The sequence below is a fragment of the Hippocampus zosterae genome, chromosome 8 (genome assembly GCF_025434085.1).
Source record: "Hippocampus zosterae strain Florida chromosome 8, ASM2543408v3, whole genome shotgun sequence".
Classification (NCBI taxonomy): Eukaryota; Metazoa; Chordata; class Actinopteri; order Syngnathiformes; family Syngnathidae; genus Hippocampus; species Hippocampus zosterae.
This window is the reverse complement of record NC_067458.1, coordinates 10,692,142-10,716,961: the sequence shown is the minus strand read 5'-3', so window position 1 is coordinate 10,716,961 and position 24,820 is coordinate 10,692,142. Positions and strand designations below refer to the sequence as shown.

Here is a 24,820-nt window from a genome sequence, read left to right as displayed (position 1 = left end):
TTTTATTCACTATCAAACAAACAGGACACCCAAAGAGGCTATTTACGTCCAAAGGTGAAAAGGCAATTAATAATGTAATTTACAACTGCATGTTATCGACAAAGTGGTCCCCAGAACAATAGCCCTGGGTGATGCTGCAGCACTAAGCATGAAAATTAACAACACACAGTTATTTTGTATTCATATAACAGATACTGGACAATTATGTTTGACTTGTCTGTCTTTCGTTTTACTTATTGGTGAAGGATTTCGGTCTGCCAGGGAATTGAGTACCATATACTGTATATATATATATAGATATATACTGTATATATATATATCTGCATTGCATGTCACTGACAATCACACATCACTAGTCTAAACATGAAAGGTGGCCTACATTGTATCTTCTCACAGGCCTGGAGGCATAGAGGTACTACCATTTCTGACATGAATGGGAAGCCAATTAGCAGTGATATCAGAAATTAGCAGCAATATGATTTGACATACTAGTAAGTTACTACTAAAATGTGAGGTCTGAAAAGTAAAATAACAACCAGTTATCTCTGGGGGGGATTTCGAGAAAGGCAGACGGAATCCCGACAACCACAAAGTCACTTACCTTCTGACATCCAAAAGATTTAATGTGTTGTCAGCTATATATTTTTTTCGGTTTTAGACCGTGATTGCTCTGACCTACACAGTAAGATCCCAACGGGAATCCCTTGAGAGCTGCGTGTTGGCTCCCACAATCGCCCCTTTAACAATATTTCCTGAGAGAGTTCACAGGCAAAAGGCAGAACCGTAGAAGTGGAATGGATAGAAAAAGTAGAGAGGAGAACTAGAGAGAAAGAAATGAGCACTGATATGCAAATATAGGAGGAAAAAATGCTCAACACTTCAAATATGGACCGACACTCCCATGAACATTCTGGTCATCCTTTCTATCCACTGTAATCATGTATCGTGGAGAAACCTTGTTTTAAAAATCCTGGCTTGGACCATGATATGGTGCATTTTCAGCATCTACTGTATGTGGCACTATGCTTGCAATTGGCGGTGATACTTAACTGAAAAATAACCCAAATAAACAAGACACAGCAGCAGGCTACAGTTTGACCCAATGTCAAACGAATATTCATTTGAATAACCCATAAAATTACGGAAAGTAACGAAAAGGACAAACTCAAAAACCTTTTTAGAAGACCCAAAATACGACGGAGGGGATGCAATGTGAGCAAGGCCATTCCAAGGAGAGCTTTGTTCCTTTTCACAGTGGAACAAGTGGCAAAAACAGAAAGGGGAGGTGGGCGGGTGGGGGAGGTTTTGAATAAGCTGATGTAGGATGGAGTGTGTATTCAGTTCAATGTGGTTGTGCTTTATCTTTCAAGAATAAAAACACAGCTAAGGAAATAGCAGACAGTGACAGGTGATGATGGACACAAAGACACCCAAGAAACACCAAGTGATTAATGGAGCTGGAAGAACACAAAGTATATTTCCATGCCTAGAACGATCAACAATGCAATGATAGATTCATAAGAGCACCCCTGGGGGTAGGAGTGAGTGTCACATGCAACTGGCGCTCTCCTCGTGAAGCTGCGCTGCCAGTGTAACTCTGCTGCTCAGAAAAAAAACAAACCAAAAAAAAACCCCAAAAACAAAACAAATAACAGTGAGGTGGTAGATTCAAAGTTCCGGTGCCCAGATTTTCGAGTGTGGGGCAGCCAACAAGTTGCACTGGTAGAAACAGAAAATGTGTTAAAGGCTGTCTTCTCCTTCACCATGGCTCTCCTATGCACCAGTAATTTTAGTATCACAAAAAATGTTCAAATTGAATCAGTGCAGCAGTTTAGGTGGGAAGTGGGCACAGTTTAGGTGGGAAGTGGACATTGGTAGCTATATTTGAAAAAGAAAAATGGCCAGTTGACATTTGAGTGAAATCAAAGTTAACTTTGGCAATTGTCACAGAGGAGCAACAGACCATTGCTTTTAATGTGACATAACAGACGTACAGTGATACCTCTCCTTATGAACATCTCTACATATGAAATTTTCGAGTTAAGAAACGTCTCAACAGGAAAATATTGCCTCATGTTACGGAAGAAATTTCAAGACACGAAAGGTAAAAATATGGTTAGGGCTACTACCCACAGCTCCGAGTTTCCTGAATGCAACATACTTATACTGTAGCTGCTCTAACATTGGTTATTACCGAACATCATCCTGGCATCCCATTGGCTAAGAGGGACTTCTACATGGACTAAAGAGGGCAAAAAACGATGACGACGCAGTTAAAAGTTAAATGACTATCATTTTAATTCTTTATTTTTTTACATTATGAACAACTCTCATTTATTGTGCAATAGTCTAATTGTAACATGTATTTGTTAAATATTTTGATACATTTTTGTGCTTTAGGAAACATTTATGTCTGAATTTTGGGGAGGGGGGGGGGGCTCGGAACGATTTAGGGCATTTACATGGAAAACGCGCGTCTCTACTTACAACATTTTTTAGTTAAGAAATTTCTTCCGGAACCAATTAATTTTGAAAATAGAGGTACCACTGTATAAGGATGTTTTGTCCTTCACTGATTAGGGATGGGCGGTGTTCATATTAACATTTTAAAGTGGGGTACTGTATTCCTGAAAATAATGTGCAGGAAAAAACAACAACCCTGAATTAAATCTGATCAAATTTGAAATAAAATGCAGTTTTGAATCAGGAAAAGGGCAATGAAAGCATTTAGGGAAATCAGCTCATCGCGTTATTGCAAATTAAATATAAATTGTGTATATTCACAAGGCCCTGAAATGGAGGCCTTTGCTCTATTTTTAGTATTTAGTATTTTCTTCTAAATTTAGACAGGAATTCAGGAATACATTTGGATGACAGTTTTTTTTCTTTAGTGAGCAAAATCCCAGAAATCATTCCCAATGGTGACCCAGTTCATAAGAGAACCTTGGTGGATTTAAAGCACAGGTGACATTTTTTGTGTCTTCGTGATATGGATTGAAGTGCACTTGCTCATATCAAAACAAAATCAAAGATAAAGAAAAGAAGAAACTTGTAACAGAACCAATGCATCCGGAACCACAGCTATATCAGCCAGTAAGGTCAGTCACACTGGAAAGGTTGTAAAACACTCAGTCTAAAGTCGAAATTCAGCTAAATGATTCAATTGGTAATTTACTGTACGTGTAAATGTACACAACGGTGAAACAAGTCAAAAAAAAAATTTAAAAAATGAATCAACACAGCTCAGCTTTGAATCCTGTTTTGTCTAAGAAGAAAACATTGCTCAAAATTGGTGCAGAATTCAACACCAGAGAAAAAAAAACATTTACAATGCTTTTTTTTTTGCATAGAGACAAATAATTGGTTAAGCAAGCAAAATGGAGCAGAAATATTGAAAAAAGCTACATACTGGCTTGTAAGGTCTTCTGTGACATGTCGTTGGTGAACGCTCCAATGCCCTTGTTGGAGATAGCTGCGAGGGAGAAATGATACTCCGTGTTTGGCCGGAGACCTTCTACTATGTATGAGGATGTCGGTCCAAAAGTTTTCTTGATCTATGGTCAATGAGAAAATTTGTTGTCTTCATCATGATCAGCAGCAGCAGGATCATCATCAATGATGAAATGCGTACATCTCAGTCCCTGCATCACTGCAATGCTTACCTGAGAACCAAAATTCCCCTCGGTGTAGCGAAGTTCATAACTTATAATTCCTTCTTTGTCAAAGGCTGGCTCCCAGGTCAGTTCAATGCTGGTATCAGATACATCTCCAACTTGAAATTTGGATGGCTGGCCAGGAACTGCAACAAACGTTGGCCAACAACAAGGCACAGTTAGTTTGATCACTATTTAAACGGCGAGTAAAGCATGTTTTTAATTAGTCTGTTGTACATATTTAAATTTGTTTGGGAAACTTAGCATAGCTTCCTCCAAAGCGCATCCACATGGCTAAACAGTTGGTATAGTGTTCAAATGTCAAGTTTGGCAAACTCAAATTTAATGTGGAGCAGCCTTTGTAATTAAAGGACATTGTCGAAGGGGGAAAAATGATGTGGGGTGTCCATTACACAATAAAATAATCCATGGAATAATCAAGTCCAAAAAGATTTTTGTGGCAGCCCTAATATATGATATTACCCGGCTCGCACAGATCAGCATAGACACCAATTGTTTTCAATATTCAAACAATATTCAAACTTTTTTTTTTTTTTTTGCCTTCCAACCTAGCCACTAATCCAATTTTTCACGGAACACATGTTCCTGTTCATCTGCATTGTTTGAATATTGTGGGGGATATAATTAAAAAAAAAAAAGAATACTCCCACTTCTTTTTCCCTATTCGCAGGTTGTACATCCAGTCCCCTGCACAACTTTTGGAATGACAATGTCAGTTCCGTTGATTTTGTTATATGGTGAAGATATTTGGGCTTGAGATCAAAAGAAGAAAACTTTGAGACAAAAGTTCAGAAGTCTATATTTTATTTCATGGTATTTAGATCTACACCCTCTTTGTATTAAATCGACCAATGTTCAATGTCGGTGCTTCCTATCATTCACCCATCCATTTTCAAATCCGTTTACCCTCACAAGGGTCATGGGTGTGCTGGAGCCTATCCCAGCTGTCTTCGGGCAGGAGGCGTGATACACCATGAACTGATTGCGAGCCAATTACAGGGCACACATAGACAAACAACCATTCACAGTCACACCAAGGGACAATTTAGAGTGTTCCATTAACCTGCCATGCAAGTTTTTGGAATGTGGGAGGAAACCGGAGTACCCGGAAAAAAGCCAACGGAGAACATGCAAACTACACACAGGAAGGCCGGAGCCGGGATCGAAACCTGCACTTCTGCACTGTGAGGCCAACGTAATAACCAGTCAACCACTGTGCTGCCTCTTCCTTGTGAAGCAGAATTTACCTAACACTAAGTGGGAATGTGTGCATGGTTTAGACTGTCTTGACAGGTTACTTTTACCCTGCTATTGATGCGGTGTCACAATAGTAATTTAATCATTTGACAGTGTAAAAAAAAAAAAAGAAAAAAAAACATCGATATACTGTATCGTATTTTAACCACAGTTTCCTAGCTAGTAAAAGTCAATCTTTGTTTTCTTACCTCCTTGCAGCACTTTGACATGGATTGGCTCTGAGAAGGGTCCATCACCTACTGAAGTAAAGGCTAGCACTTTTATGGTATAAGTCTCTTGAGGAACCAAGCTCGGAATTGTGGTGATAATGCTGTCCTGGACATTATGAATCTGCCACAGGCTCATTGGCTGAGAGTCATCCATGGTGTAATAAACTCGATAGCCCTTAATCTGCCCATTTGGTTCCTCTGGGTATTCCCAGCGTACCATCATGGTGTTTTGGGATATAATCTGGGCGTGAATGTTACGAGGCGGACTGGCAGGGGCTTGTTCACCAGTTCTGGTTTCCACCGGTTCACTGGGAGGACCCTGGCCAATGGTGTTGACAGCTGAGACTCGAATTTCATACTCAGTGTTGGGGTAGAGGCCACCAATGCTATAACGTGTCGTAGTGATGTCATCCATTGTCTCATACTTGCTCTCTGGGGATTTAGCACGATACTGAATGATATAGTAGGTGACTGGGTCAGGGTTGCCGGAGTCCCAGGTGATGGTCACACTAGTGGCAGTGGTTTCAGTAACCACTGGAGTACCTGGAGGCTTCGGGAGAGCTGTTATGGTGACAGGACAAAAGGTTGTGTGTGATTAATGGTTAATTATTAAGATACCAGTAGAGATTTCTTTCTTAATCCAACCCCCAAAAAGTGAATTTTGCTAGTGAGTCCATTGTTCATGAACCTCTAATGTTCCCTTCTCAGTGAGCGTTGTTATCTCTTACATTTGACAGTGATCTGTGCCACCGCTTCTATGATGCCAAGGCTGCTCATGGCCACACAGGTGTAGTTGGCGGACTCACGGACGTTGCTCAGTTCAAGAACATTCCTACCCACAGGCATCTCATCCTCTGGCGTCAAGTCCTCAGAATTTAACATCCACTTGACGTAAGGCATGGGGGACCCCACCGCCACACATGTTATGTTCACACTCCCACCAGGCATAATTTCTTGGCTCGTTGGTGGAATGGAGAAGCGAGGAGGCACCCGTCGGACTGGGAGAAGGCATGAGGAGGGGAGAGGATGACAAAGAGGGCAAAGAGAGTCAAAGGAGAAAGACAAGCAACAACATAGGTCGATGAAAATGGACCCTTCTCATAGAAGTTTTGAACACAAAAAAAGTTTAACGTTATAATGGGAACAAAACACAAACTAAAAAGACTCAAAAAATATACACATAAGAAGAAGGAACTAAACTAACAGAACTGCTTCAACAACAATATAGATTAACAAGAAAGCAACGATTCATAGCAACAAGGTTCCATTGACCAATAGTTGACCCATCACAGCACAATTATAGACACAAAAATCTATTACGAGTTTCTCATCTTTGGAGCTGAACTGCTGCTCATAACCAACTAGAGCATAGCCTGATCACAGCCTGCCAAAGTGGAACGAAATAGGCCTTGTGATAGTACTATTAATAAGGCCATCATGGCAACCTGGTACTTCCTGTCCACTCAGGCCACGGAGGAAGTCAGACATTAGAGGCTTCTCCCATAGCACAGGAAGTGTAGGGTTACTGGGGTCTGGGGATCTAAACACATTCTAGCACCGATTGTCACTCGTCACCTACATCTAACTTGAAACCTTAAAGATGAGAAACTTTAATAAGATTTTTGTGGTTTAGGGTAGATCCACTGGACAAAGCCTTTTTAAGATCTGACACGGTTCCATTGATAGATGCAGCTATCAGTTTCACAGACAGCATGCATAAATAGATTGAGGTAAATTAAGGATAAATGATAACAAAACCAGAGATAAAAATTGAGATAAAATGCATAGAGGAATATAACTGAAGGGTCGCTAGCATGCCCAGACAAAAGACGATTGGAGAGCAAGGAAGAGATACAAGATAGAGGACAAAGTATTAGGGAAGTGGATAGAACGGAAGGGAACAGAAGAGCAAAGAGTTAACAGAGGAAGAGAAAAGATTGGGGAGGTTCGGAGAAGGGGAAGGGGGGGAGTAACCCACTTCAAGAGAATGAAAACTTTTTTTTCTTCAGCTAATGTGACAGGATGTGATTTTGGCACGTTGTCACATCGCAGCCCCAGTTAACACAAAATCAGAGTATCAAGGTGTGTGCCTACAAGTATATATCAAACAACGAGATTTGTTGTTGCAAGAAATTCTACTATTACAGTGTTGGAGTCAAGAAACAAAACTGGATCCAAAGGAGTAGAAATCCAGTGAAGGAGGGAGAAAGTTGACAGGGAAATGTTGATGAAGAAGGGCAGGATGAGAACTAGAAGAAAGAAACGAGGAAAAAAATCGATGGAAAGGAGCTGCAATGAAGAAGCCAGTGAATGAAGCATGATGCATATGATACAAGATGAACTGTGTATATGGTGCACATATGTAGTTTGTAGTTTAGTGGTATTCGAGGTCTGTCGTATAAAAGAGTTGAACGACATAAATAATGTGGATGATAGGCATCCCAATAAACACTCCAGATAGGGACACAAAATGGGAATGCAACTGAATGTTTACAAAGGAGCAAAGAGTTCATACCAAGCATGGTTTTTCTCTGGTTTTAATTTGTGCAAGGTGAGCAACTAATGTTTAGGTGAGATAATTGCCTTTACGTGTTGCTCTTTATTAGGATCAAGTAGGTTCGTACTGTTCCTAAAATATTTGAACACGGGAGGACTGGCATTGCACATATCGGGTGGTTGAGCAAGCTCATTCCGCTTAGCCAGAGAGAGTTCATTTTTGGTACATCACGGAATTAATATTTTAAGAGGATCTGAAGAGAAAGCTAACTAATTTAGGACTTAAAATCAAAATGAAACCGACAACTACAGTTTATGATGATGTGATTCTACTACATTTGGGAACATTCTTACTATTTCATGTCCGTGTGTTTGTTGGGATGCAGATACGATCAAAGAAAGGGAAGGAACTTTCTACAAATGTCTGAGTAAAAAAATGATGAATTAAACGAAAAAGTTGAGACGGACAGAAACAAGACAGAAAAGACGGGACAGGGCGGAACAATACAAGAAACTTGAGCAGCAAGGCGGCACACAAATAAAAGTCGACAAGCACTGGTGGACATACAGAGATATTGGATACAGTACGCGAAGGGTTAGGGCGGGGGTATTGTCGAAAGGGAGGGAGGAGGAGGGCGTAAGTGTGGAGATAGAAAAGGAGACTGATTCCAAACCAAACCAAAGCAAAGGACAGACCATGGCTTTAAGTGAGTTTGAAGGTCTCACACACTGGGGCTTCAAAGCAAGAGTTAACTACACGTGGACAGCCTTAAACATACAGTAGCACCTAAGCAAATGCAACACGGGAGCTTTCAGGTTGTGGGGGTTGATTTGGAGATGGAGATGGAGATTAAATGGCCTATTGATGCTTTTTAAGATTGCTTTTCAAAAGATGGAGTTAATTCATATTTTATTCTCTTTTCTGTGACAAACAATTTATTATCTTGGACACTATTTCACAGTTATGAAATTTAGGCATTATCTGACCTTTAAGGAAATCCCCATTTGATGTGTACATAATTTTAAAAAAAACGTTGTAAGAAAAAATCAGCGTGAGCACTAGGAAATAATCATTGTAATTGTTTGTTTAGTCCAAATTCATTTCTTAAATGCGTTCATTTGGGTGAAATTAGCATAACAGAAGTGCACCACATGTTGGCAGTATACAGACGATCTCTGCATTCGAGTTTATCAATAAGAGTGCCTTTAAAACAAAGGTGAAAGGGCAGCCCATTCATCACACAGACATGCATGGGTGTGGCAAGAGTGACATACAGGTGTGCACCATCCACTTGGGCTCACACCCGATAACTAGTACAATCCAAAAATGTCACACCAAGCCCTTCCAAGCATGCCATCACTCCCCAAAAACAGGACTGTTCCAGACAAACTGACAAATGATGGGTGACAAATTAAAATGAACAAATCCACAACAAAAACTAAATCCGCACAGTTCCGTAGAGACTATACTGGAATGTAGCTGTGCATAAAAACATTCATTTATTTTCGACATGCTATTTAATGTTGTTGTTTTTTTTTTTCCAGATGGGTTTCGTGTTTCCATAATTTGGTCTCCGATTCTAACAACAGCATCGGACAAATGGTTAGTTTTCTGTGGACAGGCGGGATAAAAATGTGTATGATTGTGCGCTTCTCTCCCAGGGGCTCAGGTCAGTCAAATGGACTGGGAGCTGCTGGGTGAATGAGGCTGTCTCTCCACTATTGCGATCTGAACATTCTGTACCTCAACAGTGATGAAATAAAGACCATCCACCATGATTATAGCAACATTTTCCTTTGCAAGGTAACGCTCAGTTCAGTTCGCCAAAGCTTGTGAACTCTTGACAGCTGGACTAGTCTTTTTTTTTTTGTCTAACTAGCTTTAAAGAAATTCAAAACATTGACTCCTCTCTTTTTTTTCTAAATCCGTTGTGTGTTTTCAAAATGTTTGGTTGGTGTTCTTCCCAATCCATTCCTGTTGTCGCAGGGGTTTATCACCATACTGTATAAATATTGCCAGCATTATAATAAATGAATATTGTGTTACTGATCAGTAAGTTGTTCTTTTCAATCAAAACAGAAACAATTTGGCGCTAGGCTAAACTGAATTACGGTATTGTATTACGGCTGTGGCTGGTACTAATTCAGGCTGCATGATATATATATATATATGTATGTATATATCCCCATAATGCATGCATGCGTGTATCTAGATCGTGTTTCATCTTCCACTGAGCCAAGTCAACACTGTGCCATTTAAGAATGGGCCTGTGCTTTCCTCTCTAAACTGTAGCGCAAAACAGGGAATTAGGAGTATAAATAAATAAATAAATAAATAAATAAATAAATAAATAAATAAATAAATAAATAAATAAATAGATAGATAGATAGATAGATAGATAGATAGATAGATAAATAAATAAATAAATAAAATCCCATTGTTATGGACAGGCTTCTCATTCACAGAGCGCAGAAGCCCAGCGGCCCATTTGGAATTGAGAGGAAAAGAAAACAAACATATAGTTCTATTTGGATAGGTTATCTTGTTTCAAGCCCCAATGTGGAGAGAAAGACAAGACTTACAGTGAACGAGGTGAAAAGCAGTCGAGAGAGAACGCCAGAGTACTCCACTAAGTTTAAAAGTGGGTGGTGTTGTGGAGGGAAATGTGAGCCCCAAAAAACAAAACAAAACAAAAAAACAAACAAACAAACAACAGAGGTGGACATTATTGGCCACTTTGGTAGGGCAGGTGTTACTGCCTGAAAATGAATGGGGAAGCCAAAATAATGTGCAGCCTTTAGTGTCACCTTGAAGCTGAGATTACACCCTCTTGCTGCCTGAGGACACAGGCATTATATGGAGATCGTTTTGCTTTTCTGGTTGAAGTCTACAACATTTACATAGAAGCTGCGGGGGTCAGCCTGTAATAATACCTTGGCTGTGCTGATGCTAAAGAGGGTTTATGGGCACCTCATCAACATGGACATTGTGATGTAAAGAAATGTGACAGGAATCATTGTACGGGTATCTAATTATCGGAGGTTTGTAAATGTAACTTTTTTTTGGTTTTGTTTTTTTAGAAAGATGCCTGTTGTCATTCAGTTTGGGACTGTGTTCATATAAACATTTTTAACACATGAGTCTATGAGGGCTGGAGACACACGTCCACTAGAAACGGCAGGCTTTCAATTTAATTTGGCCAGTGAGAACAAAAGGTGTAATCTAGCTTTCTTTCCCAACATTACACACGGATACATAGCGAGACATGCAAGCAAATTGACACCAAGCAGATATGATTAGAAGAGGGCAGACATGCACATGCATACCGAACAGCACAGTCTTTCTGCAACCGTGTGATCATTTTCATTTCAAACTCATAGTGACGATATGCCACTAGTTTTTCATTATTCTTTATTTTTGGAGTGGGATTTTGCCAGACCTTGCGATGTCAGTTATAACTTAACTGTTTCTAAGCAAATTAATATTTTCAGTTAATTGGTGGCAAGAAGTCTTCAAATTGAGACTTTGGGCTTGATTAAAAAAAGGTTTGCATGTGGTAATTTGTGAAGATGCACTTTAAGGACATGCTCTTTGGGATCCTCCTAAATCAGTTTTTTTTGGTGTCCATCAGAATGAATTGCACTAGAGCTACTATCATATGAGCCAAAATATATTTTTTTCTATGATTTTAACTTTTAGGTTAAGGGCTACTTAAATAGGGCAGAGTAGCAGGCATATATATCTATATATTTTTTTTAATTCAAGATCTCAACCCAATACTTGCCCAGTTTGCTTACTGAAGTGTTTATAGTCATTTTCTGGCTCTGTCTGATAGTTTGTATGTTACACGTTTCAAAAAGTAATCGATCAACAAACTCCCATATATACTAGCCCATTAATTCATATTCATGCTATAACTCGTGTGGATGAGTGGTTATGGTGTTATCAAAAATCAAAATATAATTCATTGTTCCATTACAATTCATTATGGGCAATCTGAAATATAAAACAAGCATATTGTATTTGAAAATAAAGTAAACGTTAAACAGCTATCGATCCACATGATGGCCTAAAGTGCAATCATCATGATGCCCACTCAAGGCACAATTATTATTATTTTTTCAGTAAAAGATCCTTTTAAATGAGATGACAGAAACACCGGCTGTCTCCACACTTTCATTCGGCATTACCACATGCATTTCAAGATTCAAGAAGCACAGTAGCATCATTTGGAAAAGGAAACTCAAATCCGTCAAAACACAAAGAATTAAAAAAAAAATATATATTTTTCAAAAGAGAAAGGGACAAAAGGAAATCCAACTGAATTAAAACGAAAAATAGACGTAACGCACCATAATCACAACATAAATTAATACGAGAACCAAGGGAAAGCCAAAACAGATTGTTCGGGGAAGTGACTATTCGAAAAACAAAGGAAAGGATCAAATGGGAGAGAACACACAGAAAGCATAAAAAAGACCAACACGGCCAAAGTGGTTCTGGACAGGCATGCAAGCGCAGTTACATTCTTCCATCGTGCAACATGTCCTGTTATTTTCACGTGCTGGGTTTCCATGACAACACATGCAAGAAAGGCTTTTCTGTGCAAAAGCAATACCAGAGGATGCAAAACGAGAAAAGGCCCCACAATGCAAACATAAAGGTAAACAAAAACCCGAACTTGTCAGGTTTTATTTCATCATTTCTTCCTTGGAAATATACTTTGTAGAAAAAGCTTTGTCAAATTAATTTAGCAGTTTGGTTTGACTGGATTATCATTTATTTAATTTAGAACTGAATTGAGAAATGTAGCAGGCAAATCTAACTAGATTTTTTTTCAACATTTAGATTTTTTTTCCCCCCTCAATTGTGGGTTCACTAAAGTAAAAAAGAAAAAAAACACACCAACCTTCTCGAAGCTCTGAGGGATGTAAAGGGGTTGATGCAGAACACAATGACATGAGGAGAAGAGAAAAATAGGGGAAACACAGAGAGAGTAAAAAAAGCCACCTCAAGGTGTTTAGCTGCAGCTACATTTCCCTTTGCTTAAATCCCTGTTCCCTTTTTCCCCCCCCACACACTGTCCCTGCTACCAGTGACACCCATTTTGAAAGACCACTTTCCTGCCCACCCCTTGATTAAATGCCATGTTTAATAAATAAACCAAAACAATCAAGATCATTCATTGTTGCCGCTAAGGAAAAAAAGAACTGTGAGGCACCCCTGGAGTAAAGATCATGTGTATTATAATTTAAATATTCAAAAGCTCCTCATGACCACAAGGAGAAGTTCCACTGATGGTTAATTATCACTTTTGTTTGAGAAGGAAGTTAAATAAATAAAAATAAGGAAAAACTAATGAACGATAGAAAAGAAAAGAGACACGCTTGGGCTGAAGTTAGAAGCTGCAGTTCGAGACCGAATGTTTTACGAGGGGTCAATTGCAACATCACGAAAGGGTTTGTGTCACACACACACACATTGTTCAAAATAATTGTGGCACGGGAAGAATTTTGGGACCAACGTTTTATGCTTCCAATTGTATCTCGACTACAGCTGCTAATCTCAGGTGCAATTTGTGAACAAAAACATTGTCAACATCACGTATCAGAATCGTTTGACAAAAGTGAACTGAAAACAGACAAAAGGTTGACACCATTCAAGTGAATTACATATAGTAGAGTGAGGGCACCTGAATCCTTATGACCTTCGTGAACTCAGTTTCACTAAAGGCATGCGATGGAGCCAGCGTTCATGGAAGCGGCATGAGTTATTCATTTAAGGATACTTTTTTGTTGTCTCCCGATCAAGGAATCCTCTCACAAATCACAAGACTGCACCAAGTGTTCCCATTCTTATTATGCAATATTGATGTCTCTTGACGGCAATTTGTCTTTAATTGCATGAGCTCATATATGGTGAGTGTTGCAGCATTGTATTTTGAATGCTGGCTATCTCATTTAAGCACTTTTTTGCCTATTGCGTTGAGACAATGGCAACAGCAAGTACAAATAACAGCCCTGACCCAATTTATAATGTCAGACTAGTGAATTATTTATCGGGAACAAAGTTATTTGGTACACAGCAGAAGGAACGAACTGAGTAGACACCGATGGCATCTTTATTTAATATGTGCCATATAAATTATACATGGTGGAAGTGCATCTGCTTCATTTTATTAAACCTCACTAAACAGGGAGTCATTGTCTTTTTGCATCAGTGGTCGAGCGATTCCTTTCCATAGCTTTGCTGACCAAAACTGACTAATGGGAGTACGACCATGTAAAAAAAAAATCAAATGAAAAATTACAGAATGTAGCAGAACGAAGGAATTTTATGGAATTATGCTGCAGAGGATAACATGTTACATATGAGTGCTACTCACTCTGTGGACAATGGACAATTATTACTTTTTTTTTTAATTAAAGATTTTGATTGTGATCGTGACTAATCCCTCTTTCACGCAATCAAAATCCAGACTTACCGTTTTGTTCCAGTACCTGAAAATAACAAAATAACTAAGCAATGTCCACATGTTGGATGGAGGGCAAACATTTGTTTGGGTGCACAATTACAGTTAAGAGGTGTCTGGCAACCGATTAGGCAAAGACATACGGCTTCTTGCGCTACGCATTTCCTTCCAAGCGAGTTGGGCATGGTATTGGAAGACACAAAATGAAGTGTTACATCATAACACAGAAGAACATTAGTTGGTCAAATGACTATATACTTCGCAATTGGCTTTTATAGTGCACATTCATTTGCACAATGGGCAGGCAATATTATTAGTGCTAAAATATTTATACGAGTTGGATAAAATAGAGCTACGGCTAGAAGGGAAGTAATTACCATTCTTAAAGCTCAACACTAAAAAAAGGACTTTCACTTTTTTTGTTTAACACTCGTGTTCTCCCTACCTCGCACATAAAGGTTAGCGGGGGACGAGTAGCGGACGCCTTCCAAATTAGAGGCCACACACTCGTACTTTCCTTGGTCCGTCTCCTCGCTGTTCTCAATCTGCAAAGCACCTGGAAACAACAATATCCAGCAAAAACAAGCAGAATGAAAGGAAGAGACAGAGAGAGAAAGAGACAAAAGGAGGGAGTATTCCAATTAGTTGAGTTTTTTTTTGAAAGTGCACAAAAAAGTCAGAAAATTCTCTAAAGGGCGGCATCTCGCAAAGCTCTGGACCATTTCATCGAGACGTGCCTCTCTCTGCAATCTTAATGCAGTTCACCATGACCAACCGCGTGCCCCTCCGGCATCCATTATACTCAGATTAAACAAACAAACAATTTAATAAATCAATCAGCAGGCTGAATCGGCCACACCAAATTTGTTGGGAGCATTTGGATGTGACAAAAGTAATAGGAAAGCGTAACATTGCAAATGTCAAGAAAGCTACTGGGCAAAGATGTAGAGATGGTGGTATACACTAAACGGCATTAAACAAAATGAGTTGCATAACATTTACAAGGGGAGACGCGGCACAAGAGAAATGAGAATTCCTTTACAATATAACCGAGTGTGTTTGTGTGTGTGTATCATGTATATAAAAACATTGTTTTTACAGTACTATGTTGCTATACGAACAACAAGGTAGATCGTTTTCAATATGTAACCCATGGGTGATTTATTTTAACGTAACTGTAAATTCCTACATTTTAGATCGGGTCACATCTGTAGGGGCTTGTTTGATAAAAACCCAGTTATCACTTAGCAGATAAAATATTCTATCCTTCCACAATGTGCAAATGAACTCCATCCACCTAATATGTAGGTACAACTTGAAAGAGGGAGCGCGTGGAGAGGGAGGTGAAAAAACGAGTGTCACATCATTCTGCATTAGAGCACAGTTGACGGTACGTCTTGATGATATCATTAGTGCTTCTGGCTGGTTCAGCAAACAGATTGCAGCCGAGGCTTCCCTGACAAATGCTGCAACACAGCTCATTAGTGTTGATCCAAGAAGCCTCAACGTACCAGTCACCACCCAGAATACTTTGCTATATACTACATCCGAGGTGCTACTTTCCATCTCCTCTACAATCAAAACTAGAATGACACTCAGTGCTGACCTCCACCAAGACCGAGTCATCTTAATGGAGATCAACACAGTTACACATTTTCATGGATGCCCACCCACCTCATTCGTGTACCAAATTTCCAACACAAGTTATGAGTTAGTTAGTGATATGCGCAAAAGTAAACCCTTATTTATTTATTTTTTTGTTTGTTCATCAATACGATACAATCAATATGAGCACCAGTTAGAAGGCGAGCAGCAGCATTTTGGAACAACTGGAGACGCTTGCGTTAAACTAAACAAAACAAAAAAATGGCCTTGTTCTGTTTTTACTTTTCTACTTTTTATTTTCTGAAATGTAATTTTGAATGACTTTCTTTTCTACTTTTTTATTTCAAGTACAAAAGGCACAAAGAAAAATTGCAAATGTGTAGTCTGTCAGAATAAGACGCAGGTACCATTACTTCACACTCGGTCTCAGCAATGTGATTGACATAAGCATAACAAACTCAAACAAGGGTGAGCATTTGTTTAGATTAGATTCTCCTCAAACTACAGTAACAACTAAAAGACAAAAGCATTTATTAGTTATAAAATAAAACAAGATGTAGAAGAAGTAACATTTTAAAGGCTGGGTAGAGAAAGCTACAGAAAGTGATGAGCAGATGCAGTAAAAAGGGAGAGGGAGAGCAGCAGAGCGATAACTTTAGTCTATTTATACTTCATGCCTCTCTCAGTCAGACTCAGGAGTAGGTATACACGAGCCAGCTGGTGTTCGCTAGTGATGTAGCCAAATCCTATATTTCCCCTATGTACAAAGGTCTCGCATGAATATACCGTAACGGAAAAAAAAAAACCACTCTCTATTCTGTTCTACCAAAAGGTAAAAATTAAAATGACCCAATGATAAAAAAAAAAGAAAAGAAAATGCCTTTGCTCCACCTGTATTTTGTGGGAATGCAGGAATATTGATAAAATGTGTGAACCAATGTGGTATTTGAAGTAAACTCCTTACAGCAGAATGGTTAACGTCATCAAGTATGACTTGCTGAAAAGTGGTACACCACATCTTTTTTTTATCTTGGCCATTCTGGTTCTGTTTTCTCAATAGGCCAATTAAACAAAATGAATCCAATGTTTCATTCTACCTCCTTGGACTGTAGATATTGTGACTGCGTTTTGGGTTGCGTCCTTGATGTCAGTCGCTATGGTCCTTAATATAATTCCCTTTATTTTGTCGTATGGGATTGGGACTTTATAAATATATATTTTTTATATAAAGGATTTTGCTTATCAGCTTCCATGTCCTGTTTGCTTCTGGGTCCAAATTCTGTTCCTTGTTTGACAGTTGTGACATATGTATTTCGTTTACCATTTTACTGTACCTCTTTATTTTTTTTAGCACACGCTTTGCAAACTCAGACGATCTGAGGCTTGGCAGACTGGTGGAGAAACAGGTCTGGAATAATTGGAGAAATGTATCTTACACAGACACATTTTCACAGCACGAGCACTGACAAGAAATACCAGTAGCATCAGGAGCTTGTGGTTCCTTTCTGTGCTCCTACAGGGAATCCTCTGAGGCGTGTCAGAAAAGTTTCAATACTGGTGTCACAGTAGATCTAATACAAATCCAAACCACAAACTACAATTCTTCCCCTTTGAAGTAACCGTCTACCATGCCTAACTGCACTGCTGGAAGGATTCCCTTGGGATCTACTGCAGGTGTATTGTCACAGCCATTGTGATGTCTTCGAAACGAGTGCCCTGCAGAAACCTTTTGAGCTTGCAAACGCAATTGCATTGCGCAACGATAGGTTGGGTGAGTTTGAGAGGTTGCTGCAGCGCGGCGATGTTTTACTCAGTGAGGAACTGTTGGTTTCGCAGGGCAATGTAAGCAGGCATGTTGTCACAGTAAAGCAGCCAAGTTTTTCATGCCACAATTCTTGCTTCTTCTCACTGAACAAAGCAAACTCCACAGGATCCCATTGTAGATGTGTTGCTTGAAAGCATGGCCCATATTGAAAGAGTCATAGTTTGTAGTTTGGGTCTGAAATCTTTTGTGCCATCAGTCCCGACCCTTTTAAGACACACCCTGTGTGTTAAGCTTGTTTCCTCCCTTTTACTTGTATTAGATGTATAATTGTAACATTGGACATCGAATGTTACAATTATGTAACATATAATTACTAGTGTTACAATTAGTAATTTTCTGAATCAATGCATACTAACAGTTACTGGTTTTGAAGTTTTAAACATTGGACAGCAGTTGAAGTTGTATAAATCGCATTTAGTGTAATACATGAGATTTACATGTCTGTTTTGACCACACACACCGATGGCCAACTTTAATATTAATAATAATTCACTTTTAGCATTGCATTTCAAACAATAACTGAAACTTTTTACTTTCCGAAGTTAACGGTGAACCAACCCATAATAATGGTAATATTTTAGATTTGGGACTTCGCAACCTCCAATGTAAAGGTTCTCTCATATACTTCGCCTATGTCTGACCACTGCTTCATTAAGATTTAGGTCTTGGCCCACTGCCATTTCTCCAACCACAATCAATGTTATAGCACAGATGTGTTAACCTCATTTCTGTTGCGGGCCACTTTGGAGTTACGTCTTCTCTCGGAGGGCCATTATTACAGTGAAACAAAAAAAAAAATGTTTCATCGTCTCATCATACTATTACAACGAATTGATGGATGATAGTTTTGAAATCAGTCAAGTATAATTGTTCAATTATTGTTCAAGCGAGTGTAAACAAAGAAACAAAATTCTTGCAAAATCTCAACCTCATTTATTACGCACAACAATTTGACCTTTCGGTACAGATTTTAGCAAGGACCATGGAATTTGACACACATGATTTGCTTTGGTGGGCCACATAAAATAACATGGGGAGCCGGCTCTGGCCCCTGGGCCTTGAATTTGACACCCATGATATAGCAACAACCGGCGCCTACCGGTCATCAGGCAATAAAGTTAATCGTTTCTTTTATATTTTCATTGCTTGCACAATCTAAAAAAAATATATCATACTGGGAACATTTCGTTTTTGGCAATACAGTACTCCAACATGAACAATGTATGCTAGCAGCAGTTTTGCCTGCCTTACTGAGTTGGGGGGTTTCTTTAATTAATCAGAGACATGAGGAAGGAGTGAAGTGAAGCTACATTTGAATCTTGATCACACGGCCTCTGGTAATCCATGTGAACTCTTTTTTTCAGGATTCAAGGTGGATCACTGTACAAAGACAGTTATCACAAAAGTGGCAAAAGACCTTTTACTACTAATGGACAGTCACATGTCATCAATAATATTAGTACTTAATATTAGTACTTAATCTCAGCGCTGCAGTTCATTGCAGCACAATATACTGCCAGATCACCTTGAAACTTGGATCGGTATCAAAGCTTAAGCACACAACACTGATAAAATATTACTTGGCTTAATGTCTTCCTATTTATTTATATATTTTTATTTTGGTACCTTATGTGCCATCCTGTGCCTTCCGGTTACAATATGCTAGTGTTGAGGTTACTCTTAGAGGTCAAAAGAAGTAAGCAGGTTCTATCGCATTCTCTATTCTGGCTCCAGTGGTCTGGAGTGCCTTACCTGCAGATATTAGAATAGCTCCCATTAGAAACATTTCTAAATCTTGACTTATTTCTACACTCATTTATTTAAAAACACTTTTGTTATGCAACTTCTCTCACCGCACCTCACTCCCTGTCATGTAACTTTTGGCCTGTCTAATGGGCTTGTCAAACTACACGACTTTTTTGTCTTCCACAATGGTGACGCTATCAGACTACCAGATAAATATCGTTTTGTGTCTTGGACTGGGCGAGATGTCACACTACAAGCCTATCACCAACCAGACCGTGCCCAGTTGTTGTGTGCTTCTGTCAAAAAAAGAAAGAAAGAGAAAGATAATCTGGTCTGGACCATCTATTCTCCCAAAAAAGCTTGAGGGAACAAAAGTGTTTAATGAGACCATGTCTATTAGTCAGCTACTAGCTTTAAAGTAAGAAAACGTAGCACGAGTTCAAATGTGACGTATAGTTTCCAATATTTTCCCTTCCCAAATCACTTTTTATATATTGTACACTTCGTTGTGATTGTTTTTACTCCGCATCCAGTCTCACTATGGCTTTCTTTCTATTGGTCAATATTGGTGAACTGGTTGAAGGATGGCAGACAACATGTCAGACCACGTGGTAATGGCGAACATAAATTCTAAAATGCCAGACACCTCACAACAAATCGTTGAGTATGTCACACTACACGGCTATGATGCGTCAAGACGACTCAAAATCGCAGATGAGACTCTACGTTTGTCTGCGACTTCTCAAAATCAGTCTGAAAATCTTAACTTTCCACCCTACTCGACACCTTCAGATTTGAAAATGTATAAATGACCACAAAATGGCTACAATTCCACCTAAGGATCACACAGTGGCCCTCCACTGTCCATATTTACCAAGCATCGTGCAGCAAGCACACATCATAATTTTCATTCCAAAGGGAAAAATGGCCATAGAGGCTGAGGTATTTTTTCATGCAGTGACAGCAATGCTGCTCAACCAGGATGCATTATCAAAGGTCTGCCCGTTGAGAACCACTCAAGCGAAAAGAGGTGAGAAAAATACAGGTGATCATTTTTTAGGACCACGTGTTCAAAGGTTTGCTGCTAACACATATCAGTTATCAGTTATCATATCAGTCTTGCTATTTTTCACCAAATGGGGGGAATAGGTTAATTTTGTTTTTCAAGCTTTGATTATTTGTGATTGTAGAATTGTTGCCACGAGGGTCAACTTCAAAATAATAGTGAAACAAGTAATGACTGTACACGAATAGCAATGCTTTACTTGGCTTTCATTTTGAAGTTGTGCACAAAAGTGCAATGACAGACTTGAACCAGAGTGCAATATTCAATTTCCACTACTTATGCTCATCATTCTTTTCTTTCTAAACACCCCCCCCCCCCCGACCCCAAATCCATATGCAATCCCCGAACAAATTGCTGCAGATCGGTGGTTGGGGACCACTACTCTTATTTCTGAGTGAAGGTCAAAATCGATAACTTCATAAATAATAAAAACTATGAAAAGATTGAGGACCAAACAAGAAGAGAGAGACAAGAGAGAGGAAAATAGGGAGAGAAGGATGGGTTGAGGCATGAGTGATTAATTGAGTAAAGTGCCTCAAGTTGTGATTTGCCCAGCCTGTTATTATTTTGCAGCAGCTTTGCCAATTGTACACCCCTTTGCCAGACCCACTTGTGTAATTCAATTAGTTTGCTCCAGCAAGCCTTGATTGATTTCTGTAGGCAATCAACAAAATAACTGGCCCAGTCTCACTTCCTAATTCTTGCTCTGAGGCCAGTCAGGCTTGCCAGAGGCATTCCATTCTCTACATTTCCTCCCAACCTTCTCACGCAAATGCTACTCATTGCATCGCAACACACATTTGATTGAAAGTCAACTATTATCAAATGGACATGCACTCATACCTTTCATATACAACAGTTTTGTGGCAAAGATGGACATATGAGGGTAAGATCCTGCATTATATAGCAGTAAACAATATAGCAAAAATATTATGAAGAGAAGACTATGAGACACGCTTGTCCTGTTTCAGTGTCATGACATGAGCTTGGAGCCTATCACAGCTGCTTCATTTAGTTTACATTCCTCAAACATAAGCTATTCCGAATACTTTCACAATCGTGCAGATACTGGCAATGATGAAGCAAACAGTGACCTGAACTAAGATTTGTTTTTTCACAAACTCAGATTCTTTTCCAGAACTTTTTTAAAATGACACAGCGGAAAAGACGTTCATGGACCACCTGGCAGCAGGACCGGCAGGTCCTTCTTCCGTGGATATTTTTTTTTTGTCACCCAGTTACACTCTGCCACCACCACAAGGTCACTGCAGTGTGGTCAAACCAGTGTGAGGCCAACGTGTGATGCCATTGTTGTCTGTGCCAGCCTCGTGACACTTATGAACTCGGTGATGACACAGGTAGGGAGTGCAACTGTTCCAGTTTTCCAACTTTCATTTTGGTCTTATGCTATACCAGTGTTACTTTGTGTGAAGGGCAATGGATTTTTTTTTGTTTGTTTGTTTTTTCATTCACTTGACTTTCAATACATTTGTCATGGGTTTCTTTGTAAAAACATACTGCATACTACACTTGTAACTGTATATGTACCTAAATTAACCCAGCAGCTTGCCACAGTGCCACAGAACGCTATAGCTATTGCAGACTTGGCTGGGTTACAGTTGGTTCAAATCGGAATTTAATGGAAAATTGTCAGAATGAATCTCAGATTGACTTTCAAGACATGGTTTGTATCATGTTAAATGTTCAGGGTCACCTGTAACATATACGCCACCCAATCACAACCTTATAACCACTTGATACAAGAGTTCAATCAAATCCTGCCTTTATGAGAATAATAATGCTTGGCTTTGATTGACAGCATCAGAGAGGTATTAATTTAATGGTTTGCTGACTAAGGCAGAGATTGTTTGCAATAAAGTACCCTTCATGAACGGCACATGACATACTTACCTGATTAAAGAAACAAAATACTGCGAGAAACACATTGCATCACAGCATAAATCTGGTGGAAAATAAGTTCATGTAAAATTATACTAACAAATATAGAGAGTTACACTGTCATTCCACTTTCTGCTTTGATTTCCACCCACTCATGTAAGAAAAAAAATGAAGTAACTACGGCTTCATTTTTAAACAGCAGCCATAGCCCCCCACGGGCATCTCTAGGTTCATCTTTGTAAGAAACTCTGTCACAGACGATGGGGGAATGAATGCAAATTTCTGTAATGCAACTTGCTTATTAACATTACATGAGTGTCTCTCGGCTCTAGCGCAGACCGGAAGGATGAGAAGGATATCAAAGCGGAGAAGATCGGGCGAATAAAGGGTCACAAAGCTTGCCAGTTTACAGTATTCATTAGCTTGGCCTAACCCCCCCCCCCCACCCCTAACATCCCTCCCCTTGCCCATTTCCCCACCAAAACATCACCAGTCCAACAACCACCCAAAATTAAAGTTAGACAGCTGCATTGTTTTTTCCTACAACATGAAAATGCATGGGAGACACAGACAGACGTGAAAGAACATTGGTGAAACGTTTAACACAGACATCACAACAGAATAAAAACATAAGACGACAGTAATATTATAAGATAAGATAAGAAAACCTTTATTAGTCTCGCAATGGAGAAATTCCCAATTCACAGCAGCAAAGTTCAGAATTTAATGTTATGTTTTGTTTTGCTTTTCTTTATGGGGCATCAACAGAATTATCAGCCTATTTAATCATAAGGATGATTTTGTGAGAGTTCTAGTTATGAGATTACGGTATTTTAGGTTATATTTATATTGTTTCACTGTGATGGTTAAACGTCTTACCTCGAATCGGGGTACCCTCTGGAGGAGACACAAAAACGAAGACACAACATAGATTTAGTTAAAGGTTAGTTGTAGTTATGTTTGTGAATTAGGGAGTACATCACTAGAACTCGATTAGAACCCTTGTCAGACTTTAGGAGGCGTGGCTTTTTATCGGAATACAAAAATAAAATCTCTCCCACTGCTGGTATCACAATGGGATTCTATCGCCGAGGTATTTTATTTCTCTCGATGCTGGACGGTCCCGACTAATAGCGTAAACTCAATGCATCATCAGCAAGACTTGCCATTTATTTAGTACAGGCTGCAAACATTGGTGATAAGCCATTGCAAGAGCATGACCTTACGCCAGCATAGGCTGCTCTAGTGTCATAAAACCTTTCCCAGCTGAATGACCTTGAGTAAGATGTCAGCAAAGCAGTTACCGGTGTCTCCATATTATCCTGGGGGTCTACATTACAAACCTGCTGAGGCGATAATGCAGTCTGTGCCGATCTAGTTCAGACTGTACCTTCTAGCCACCGCATGCTAAATCAAACACCTTGAAGTTTTTTTTGGGTTTTTTTTTAATTCCACAAATTGTAAAGCGTCTCAAATTTGAGACACTTCACCTCGAGCTTCACCACTCCTGCTTGGTCATTTTGTTTCTTGGCTTTTCCTATTTTTTCATTTCTCTTACGCAGTGCGCTTGCCTATTATTTGTTTGTTGTAAGTCTATTGTGTTACAAGCTTGACTGCAGGCCAAGTATCCCATTAGGGACAAGGGAATACCCATCTTATCTATTCACTCACTGGTGGGCTTTTTAAAATGTAGCTCTGAGTTGTTGCTTGGATGTAAAACACATCCCTTGCAGGCAGAGCCCTGAATTGTTTGGGACAGAGATGAACTCAACCCGCCTCACTCTGGCATGCGTTGCATTGAACTGTTCTTCTTCCTCTAGCAAAACTGTTTTTTAACGTATTACTATTTTCCATCTTTCACCTTTCAACATATCTCTTGTGAGGAATTGTGCCTTTTTTGGGGGGGAGTTCCACTCCCTTCCATTTGCTTCAGCCGAGTTCAAGGAGCAAAGTGCTCTTAGTCATCGCTACAGTAGCGGTTGGTCAATGCCAAGAAGAAAGCACATGTAGTGGACTCTTCACTACATTGGGATTGTATGTGATACCAGCATGTAGGAGGCAAGCATTGAGTTAAAGTCTAAGTTCTGCCTGGTTTGTGATGTGTTTATATGTATACATGCAGTATATACGGTAAACAGTGATCCCCCGTCATATCGCAGTTCATCATTACCAATGATTTTTTACAGTTTGTGGCAATGTCCACATCTATAGTTGCTCAACTTCACTGTATTACCACGTGCCGCAAAATGCCGGGCACCAATGATATCTAATGGAAGAAATGTGTTATAATTCAGAAGAAGAAGAAGAAGAAGAAGAAAAAGGTGCACCTTGAAGGTAATACAACATCACATTATTCCATTGCAATGGTTGTTGTTCTCAGTGCAGGGAGAACATATACAGTACCTGTGAGTATTGCTGTATGCTCTATTTGTATGTGTTGCTGCTCGGGTAGCAGCTGTTTGAAATTTGACAATTACTGTAACATCTATGCTAATGGTCATTTGCCTTTTTATGGCATTTCAACTCATACAGTATGTTAGTATTAAAGCACTGGACTTTTGTTCGACATA

The 24,820-nt window shown here is 39.3% G+C and overlaps 1 protein-coding gene across 17 annotated transcripts in view; it reads right to left on the bottom strand.

The window, feature by feature from the left end:
* ptprsa (protein tyrosine phosphatase receptor type Sa) overlaps positions 1 to 24,820 on the bottom strand; it is a 223,294-nt gene that overhangs the window by 60,709 nt on the left and 137,765 nt on the right. For 12 of the 17 annotated variants that reach the window (XM_052074413.1, XM_052074418.1, XM_052074423.1 and 9 more), the window contains 6 exons: positions 14,555 to 14,665; positions 12,547 to 12,558; positions 5,869 to 6,138; positions 5,120 to 5,701; positions 3,663 to 3,799; positions 3,410 to 3,554 (listed from right to left, as the gene is read on the bottom strand). In XM_052074413.1, coding sequence (XP_051930373.1) covers positions 3,410 to 3,554; positions 3,663 to 3,799; positions 5,120 to 5,701; positions 5,869 to 6,138; positions 12,547 to 12,558; positions 14,555 to 14,665 — 1,257 coding nt within the window. The remainder of the gene's footprint in view (positions 1 to 3,409; positions 3,555 to 3,662; positions 3,800 to 5,119; positions 5,702 to 5,868; positions 6,139 to 12,546; positions 12,559 to 14,554; positions 14,666 to 24,820) is intronic. The other 5 variants (XM_052074419.1, XM_052074422.1, XM_052074430.1 and 2 more) reach the window with 1 other exon arrangement.